Source organism: Sus scrofa, chromosome 2 (assembly GCF_054392235.1).
Source record: "Sus scrofa isolate SSC_HxYL_T2T_F1_AM1 chromosome 2, Sscrofa_HxYL_maternal_Yorkshire_Landrace_v2.0, whole genome shotgun sequence".
In the NCBI taxonomy this organism is placed as follows: domain Eukaryota; kingdom Metazoa; phylum Chordata; class Mammalia; order Artiodactyla; family Suidae; genus Sus; species Sus scrofa.
In genome coordinates, this window is record NC_139384.1 from 8,580,666 (window position 1) to 8,589,322 (window position 8,657).

The window sequence follows — 8,657 nt, forward strand, 5'->3', positions numbered from 1 at the left end:
CATACACATATACATTATTTTTTCTCACATTATTATGCTCCATTATAAGTGACTAGATATAGTTCCCAGTGCTACACAGCAGGATCTCATTGCTAATCAATTCCAAAGGCAATCGTTTGCATCTATTAACCCCAAATTCCCAGTTCATCCCACTCCCTCTCCCTTCATCTTGGCAACCACAAGTCTGTTCTCCAAGTCCATGATTTTCTTTTCTGTGGAAAGTTTCATTTGTAGCATATATTAGATTCCAGATATAAGTGATATCATATGGTATTTGTCTTTCTCTTTCTGATGTATTTCACTTAGAATGAGAGTCTCCAGTTCCATCCATGTTGCTGCAAATGGCATTATTTTGTTCTTTTTTATGGCTGAGTAGTATTCCATTGTGTATATATACCACATCTTCCTAATTCAATCATATGTCGATGGACATTTAGGTTGTTTCCATGTCTTCGCTATTGTGAATAGTGCTGCAATGGACATGCAAGTGCATGTGTCTTTTTCAAGGAAAGTTTTGTCCAGATATATGCCCAAGAATGGGATTGCTCAGTCATATGGTAATTCTATGTATAGTTTTCTAAGGTACCTCCACACTGTTCTCCATAGTGGTTTTACCAGCAAACATTCCCACCAACAGTGCAGGAGGATTCCCTTTTCTCCACAACCTCTCTAGCATTTGTTATTTGTGGACTTATTAATAATGGCCATTCTGACTGGTGTGAGGTGGTATCTCATAATAGTTTTGATTTGCATTTCTCTAATAATCAGTGATGTTGAGCATTTTTTCCTGTGCTTGTTGGCCATCTGTATATCTTCTTTGGAGAAATGTCTATTCAGGTCTTTTGCCCATTTTTCAATTGGGTTGTTGGCTTTTTTGCTGTTGAGTTGTATATGCTTGTACATTTTAGAGATTAATCACTAGTTAGTTGCATCATTTGAAACTATTTTCTCCCATTCTGTAAGTTATCTTTTTTTTTTATGGTTTCCTTTGCTGTGCAAAAGCTTGTGTATTTGATTAGGTCCCATTGGTTTATTTTTGCTTTTATTTCTGTTGCCTTGGGAGACTGACCTGAGAAAACATTTGTAAGGTTGATGTCAGAGAATGTTTTGCCTGTGTTCTCTTCCAGGAGTTTGATGGTGTCTTGTTTTACATTTAAGTCTTTCAGCCATTTTGAGTTTATTTTCATGCATGGTGTGAAGGTGTGTTCCAGTTTCATTGATTTACATGCAGCTGTCCAGGTTTCCCAGCAACACTTGCTGAAAAGACTTTTTCCCATTTTTTAAGTTCTTGATTCCTTTGTCAAAGATTAATTGACCATAGGTGTCTGGGTTTATTTCTGTGTTTTCTATTCTGTTCCATTGGTCTGTCTGTCTGTTTTGGTACCATACTGTCTTGATGACTATGGCTTTGTAATATTGCCTGAAGTCTGGGAGAGTTATGCCTCCTGCTTGGTTTTTGTTCCTCAGGATTGCTTTGGCAATTCTGAGTCTTTTGTGGTTCCGTATAAATTCTTGGATTGTTTGTACTAGTTCTGTGAAAAATGTCATGGGTAATTTGATAGGGATTGCATTGAATCTGTAGATTGCTTTGGGTAGTATGGCCATTTTCATAATATTAATTTTTCCAACCCAGGAGCATGGAGTATTGATTCTGAGCTGTTTTCTAATTTACACTCATTGTGATACCTTCATATTTCATAGTTTTTAAGCTGAGCAACAGTTGCATTATGCTGATGGATGATAAAGCACTCCTTAGTTCTCCCATATCCCTCAGGGAGTTATACTTCAGTGGTGGCAATGGTTGGCTGTCTATTTCAGAAGAGGTACTGTCACTTACAGGCCTTAAAATTCTTACACTGCATATTGAGATAGCAGTAGTTAGATTAATTATATGGTTGTAAAGTTACCTTTAGAAAGCTGTTTTTGTAAAAAACTAAAACCAACATTATGGCGTAATTTTTCAATACATCACCAATGAGACATATAATAAGATTTATACTCACCACTACGCACCTATGATGTGGTTATTCTCAGGGCACCCACAACCATTCAGCTCACAGTGCTAGGAGCAAATGAACACAACACCCCTAGCCAAGGCTAACAATACTTTTAGCCATATTTATGTCTATAAAGAAGTGGAATCCCATGTCAGGAAACATCTTTCTGTTCCTATAGGTAATTCTCAATTTCCAAATTACATGTTATGGCACTCCCTCTCTAAATCCTATCTTGAAAAACCTCCAGGTCTAATGGAGATGTAGTTTCTATATCTTGTATATAGCACTTACTGTGGATAAAATGGCACTTACACTAATTAATTCTCCATTTGTGTTTCTAGATCTCTGGGGACCAAATAAGCTCTATGACTTTGTAATTTGTAATAAGTATTTCTCTCTCTCTTTTTTTTTACAGTAAATTATTTGTTTGTGTATTTAACTATGTGGATGCATTGCCTATTTAAAGTTAAATAAAACACTTCTAAGTTGTTTTGATAGGGAGTCCCTGTTGTGGTTCAGTGGGTTATGAACCCAACTAATATCGGCTCAGATCCAGCTTTGCTGTGGCATAGGCCAGTAGCTGCAGCATCAATTTGACCCCTAGCCTGGGAACTTCCATGTGTCAGAGGTGCAGCCCTAAAAAAAATGTAAAAAAAATTGTTATGCTAGATGCCTTACAAAACCAACAAGTTGCAAAAAGTATTTCCTTTTTTAATTTTTGCTTTTTTAGGGCTACGTATGGAAGATCCCAGGATAGGGGTTGAATCATTGTAGCTGCAGCTGCCTGTCTATGACACAGCTACAACAATATCATATCTGAGCCAAGTCTGTGACCTACACCACAGCTCATGGCAATGACGGATCCTTAACCCACTGTGCAAGGCCAGAGATTGAACCTGCATCCTCATGGATACTAGTTAGGACCTGATGAGCCACAGTGGGAACTCCTGCAATAAGTATTTCTTTCTTTTTTTTTTTTTTTTGTCTTTTGTCTTTTTGTTGTTACTATTTCTTGGGCCGCTCCCGCGGCATATGGAGGTTCCCAGGCTAGGGGTCTAATCGGAGCTGTAGCCACCCGCCTACGCCAGAGCCACAGCAACGCGGGATCCGAGCCGCGTCTGCAACCTACACCACAGCTCACGGCAACACCGGATCGTTAACCCACTGAGCAAGGGCAGGGACCGAACCCGCAACCTCATGGTTCCTAGTCGGATTCGTTAACCACTGCGCCACGACGGGAACTCCCAATAAGTATTTCTTAATGAGAGAATGATCCATAAGCTGAAAGTACTTGAGAGTAAAGAAAACTGTGTTCCAGAAATACTCACCTGTCTGATAATTGGCCATAGATGAAGTTTCCCACCAACATTCCAGCCATGAATAGGAATTTAGACACTGAGTTCAGTGACTGAGATTCACATACTACGTCCCACTGGAAGAAAAGGACACCATCTCAGCAGAGCTTCACAGCAGTTTAAAATCCCTCAGTGGAAATCTGATAAAAACCCCTTAACATAACCTGCAAAGTTCAATATAGCAGGCCCCATCACCCTCTCCAGCTTCTTTTCTGCATTAGTTGATCTTTTATTATTCAGATCTCATTTAAACATAACTTCCTCAAGGAAGTATCCCCTAAATCTGCTAATTTTATTAATCTTCAGTTTTATATCATGCTAAGTGGTTGTCAACCTTGACCACAGAGTGAAATCATTTGAGAAGATTACTGATGCCAGAATTTTACAACAGGCCTCATATGACTGCTCTGGGGTACAGTCTGGAAAAGAAGTTTTTTGGTTTTGTTTTGTCTTTTTAGGGCTGCATCCGTGGAATATGGAGGTTCCCAGGCTAGGGGTTGAATAGGAACTGCAGTTGCCAGGCTAAGACACAGCCACAGCAACACAGAATCCGAGCCACATCGGCAGCTCACGCCACAGCTCATGGCAACGCCAGACCCTTAACCCACTGAGCAAGGCCAGGGATGCAAGCCATGTCCTCATGGATCCTAGTTCTGTTTGTTCCCACTGAGCCACAGTGGGAATTCCAATGGGAGTGGAGTTTTTCATCAGTCTTCCAAATATTTATAATTTGCAACCAAATGATGAGCATTACTGACCAGTTATAACCATTTTAACACACTACATAGGTCACTCGCCTTGACTTTGGTCTTCCCAAGAAGAAAAGTATTACAATAGCAGGGTTCACATCTATTTTGCTGTTCATTAGACTCAATAAATATGTAGGTGTCTCGAATTTAATAGAGAGGTGATTTATATTTCCTGAAAGAATGACGAATGAATGCCTACCTAGTGACCAAAGGCTAGAAGCATGTTCATTACTTTGCTACCCCCAAACACCCAGACCATGTACTCATAAGAGGTAAATAAGGCCTTTACCTCAGTCACGATAGTGGAGGAGAAGGCACTCCGGTCATACACCCAGCCGTCCACACAGGGCTCTGTGTCCAGATCAGTCACGTTGGGGAAGGTTTCATTCAGGTGAAGGAGCTGCCACTGGGGGTGGAGGAAGCGACGACACTTCTCCGGCTTCAAGTTTGAGTCCAGGGGGATGGAGATTCTCAGGAGGGCATCTTGGCTGAGGGTCCCAGTGCTATTAGCAGAGTCAGTGTCATTGTCAAGGATGTGGACCCAGCAGCGATGGCCAGGGACAGCTGCCGTGAAGTTCTCCAATAAAACATGAGGTTGGACCAAAAAGCTGGAGATACAAAGGAAAACCATCTGAAGGATCTGGAATCTCCCCAGGCCTCCAGCTTTATCCAGGAGTTCGTGAAAGGCCATCGAGGCTGAATAGGTGATTCCAAATAGAAGGCAGAATGACTCTAGAAGCGTTCAAGAGAAAAAATATTTCCTTCTTCGATGTTGCACTGTGTGTTTATCCTGCTCATACTTTCTCCTCAGTTGGCCCTGTCTCACATCCTGTCTCTATATTGTTTTAAGGTCAGGTGGGTAAGTAGCTGTTTCATATAAAGTCAGAAAGATGAAGATTTTCTGTGCAATTCTAGCAGTTGTTGATCACATCTGCTAAATGTTTACTTTGTAAAAACTCTTCTACTCAGCAACACCCAAAGTAGCACTGAACTTTGACTTGTAATTCTCTAGTAAATAAACTAAAGTGACCTGCTATATTGTATGTACAGCCCTTTTTCCAAAAATGTAATATGTGAGACTCGAAAATTAAGTGCTTTATTTTTTTTTTGTGGAAAGGAGTGAAAATAATTTATTTTGCTCATTTAGTACTAAATTTTTATTAAAGAGTTAATGAAAACAGTACTGAGTTAAATTAAAGCAAGTAAAATGTGATGCAATCCTTTCTTCTTGGTAAGTGATATTCTGCTTCATTTCAAATAATACCACGAATTCACACTGCAAATAAATTACTTGAATGAGTGGTGGGTGATGGAGGGCAGAGGGCTATGCCAGTTGTAAGCTCATATAAAGATTTTACTGAGGACCTCTCCCTATTGTTTGTGGTACTGAGGCTTAGCTGGCACTGTAGTAAATTACTGTCCTGACTTTCCATCTAGTGTCTATTTTTGGTATTGCAATTCTGGTGCAGGGTTTATGACTTTTTTCAGAGACCCCTAACTTTGCATTCATTCCTATTTGTACTTAGATGATGGTCTCCCCAGAAGCTCCCCTATAAACCAGTTGGACATGCAATCTTGTAATTTCCCTCTCTAGAGAGAAGATAGAAGTTGGTGGTTTCCTAGCAAATGAATCTCAGTGTGAGGTGTAGGGGATGGGCTTTGGCCAGAGAGAATGGAGAGTGTCAGGAATTCAATACTGCTTGGTGCTGTTGGCTTCATGGTCATTCGGGGTGCATGAATCTTTAACTGGTTTCTGGATTTCTCACAGAGGTGTTTTACTGTTGTAAAATTTATGGCAAAGGAAGGTTTAGGGCTTTTCATTCTGTCATCTTGCTAATGTCACTCCCAGAATTAATGGAATTTTTACTTTGAATTGGCTGCCACTGAATTCCTAAGGAAAAATGAGAAAAAGCTCATTGGAGCCTGGAGAAATGAGGATACATATTATATAGTGGCAGAAAGTTTAGCAACACGATGCTTACTAATATGTGTAAAGTGGAAAATGGGCTTAATAAACTAGGTGATATAGCTAAGAAAATTATCATGCAAAATGTTGACAATGCCTTTATTTCTCTTGCTGATTTTAGAAAATTGAGAGAAAGATGAATTAAGAGAAGAGCTAATAAAGTAAGAAGAACTGGGACATGATGGTTTTAAATGTCCTTTCTAGATAACAAGTGAGTTAAAACTAGCATTGGATTCTCAGGAAAGGCCAAATCCAGGCTACTATCAGAGAAGATTTTCACACATCAAGTGGAGATGTGAGTGTAAAATCATTTGATAAGACCTTACAAGGATCAAAGTACTGCCACAGTATAGTATTCAGTCACACAAAAGTCCCTTAAAGAGATTAAATGTGTGCTTTACAAATCCTCTCAATAAAAAGAAAGGTATTTTACAAAGTTTATTTGTGTTGAATCTGGCTGATGACATGAGCATGGAAAAATTATATGTATAGAGAAATTGCAGGTTGTTTCAGTGGTTGTTACATGTATAGCAAAACACTGCCTTACCTAAGATGTGTTTATGTCATCTGATAAGCAGCCATGGATAAGAATGCAGAAGTTTACAAACTTCCATTAGGGGCATTGTAACTCAGGCCCAGGCATCTTGTCACACATCACACAGGTATTGCTGTTAGAATGAAGCAGTCTGTATAATTTCAAACAGGAGTGGACAACAGTAAGCTAGTGCCTGGTTTCTTCTGGACTCCACCCAATGCCTTTTTCCTTTTCTGATTTTTTTATTTTCTACTTTTTGTCTTTTTTAGCCGCCCTGTGGCATATGGAATTCCTGGGACAGGGATCAGATCTGAACTACAGTTGTGACCTGAGCCACAGCTAGGGCAATCCTGGATACTTAACCCATTGTGCCGGGTCGGGGATTGAACCTACGTCTCAGTGCTCCCAAGATGCCACTGATCCTGTTGCACCATAGCAGGAATGCCTTTCCTTTTCTAATTTTAATGTTTCTTTTCACTGGAATAAACCATAACCTTGAGTTTAACTTTTTTTTTTTTTTTTGAGTTCTATGACTCCTTCTAGTAAATCATTAAACTCAAATATGTTCTTGGGGACCCCCAACAAAGTTGGGATGCTTCAATGAAGGTAAATAAACAGATTAGTCTTTGTTTTGCATCTGGTGTTTTGGGATCCTTAACCCACTGAGCGAGGCCAGAGATTGAACCCACAACCTCATGGTTCCTAGTCAGATTCATTTGCACTGCACCACAATGAGAACTCCTTACTGAACCATTATTGTTGCAACAGAGTCCCCAGGAAGTATATAGGAGTATGTGGAGATGGAAGAGTCCTTCAGAAATGTCTGAAATTGAGGCACAGAGTAAGCAAAGAGCAAAGGTAATTTCACATGGACCAGTTATTAGGTACAAGCAATCCCTCAGGGATTTAACATTGAAAGATGTACATTCCTTTGACCAAAGACCAGAATAAGGAATAGATATTGGCATTAAGTCATACTTTTGTTATGGCCTGTCTATCTTGCCCAGAGGGATGTTGTGTTTTATTTGTCTTTGCCATAGGTTAACTAAAACAGAATAGTATCTAGGAAGTAAAGCACCTTGATAAATGACAAATAGCAGCTAAATGACAAATATCAGTTGAGATATCCTTGTATGAGAGTTTTCAGCTCCTATAGAACATGCTATACAGACCATGGCTTATGGGGACTAAGCTACTGAGTCTCTGTCTTGTGATCAACAGCAGCTCATGGGCTCTGGAGAAATTAGATTCTGGGGAACAGGGCTCAACTAATGTCTCCTTGAGTTTTTTGAAAAGAAGGGTGATGTGTCCATGAGATGGCAAAAAACAAAACACAATTTTACTAAATTCTGTGAGTGGCTACATTGTCTAGGTCTCTAGTTTTCACACATTGCCTATTCTCAGGTCCACCATAAGACCGTATTCTACTCAGTGATGTTATAATAACTCTGAAAAGAATAATGAGTCAATAACTGCTTCGGGAAGGTACCAATGGAGGACTCTTTCAGCAGAGATTTCCCTGCCATGTCATTATACAAATCACCTTCTCTCCTATTAACAGCACCACTTGTTTTATGTACTATGCTTGTTTAGGAGGATAGCCTTTGGCTAGATCCTATGATACTATTTCCAGATAATTAATAGAATCATGTCTTATATAACATGATTTTCAACAATTATATATAGCTTCATAGCTTTGAAAGGTATGGTTGACAGGGCCTTTGTTAGTGGGTAGTCTGTGTCCATGTCCAGGAAGAAGCTCTAATATTACAGTTAGGAGAGAGGATTTTCCATATATCATTTCCTCACTTGATTTCAAAAGTCACTAGTTCTCTGACTTCCATTTGTCTTTTTATAAAAGTCCTTTTGAGAAATACTACATAGTACAGAGTAAATGAAACATGCTCACTGATAATCCTGTTGAAAAATGAGGACAATTTGGAAACATTAATGAGCTTTTTGAAGAATGACTCTGCAACTCTGTGTCAGATGAAAAGGAAACTTGCCCAACATTATCACCATAGTTTTCTATACCTGTGCTTGCTATACCTCTCC

At 39.4% G+C, this 8,657-nt stretch overlaps 1 protein-coding gene and 2 long non-coding RNA genes across 16 annotated transcripts in view; 2 read left to right on the forward strand and 1 right to left on the reverse strand.

Moving 5' to 3' along the window:
• Positions 1–4,975, reverse strand: part of LOC110255291 (organic anion transporter 7) — a 28,778-nt gene extending 23,803 nt beyond the window's left edge. For all 10 annotated transcript variants that reach the window (XR_014836886.1, XM_085010878.1, XM_021082909.2 and 7 more), the window contains exons 1-2: positions 4,391–4,975; positions 3,326–3,429 (exon numbers count right to left, since the gene is read on the reverse strand). Coding sequence is in view for 9 of the 10 variants with exons in the window: in XM_085010878.1 (XP_084867004.1) it covers positions 3,326–3,429; positions 4,391–4,792 (506 nt within the window). In the remaining variant the exon portion in view is untranslated. The remainder of the gene's footprint in view (positions 1–3,325; positions 3,430–4,390) is intronic.
• LOC110259242 (uncharacterized) overlaps positions 1–8,657 on the forward strand; it is a 42,681-nt gene that overhangs the window by 27,031 nt on the left and 6,993 nt on the right. The window lies entirely within an intron of this gene.
• LOC146405064 (uncharacterized) lies at positions 981–5,316 on the forward strand. The gene is made up of 2 exons (XR_014836906.1): positions 981–2,498; positions 3,049–5,316. It is a non-coding gene; the product is annotated as an uncharacterized LOC146405064 (long non-coding RNA).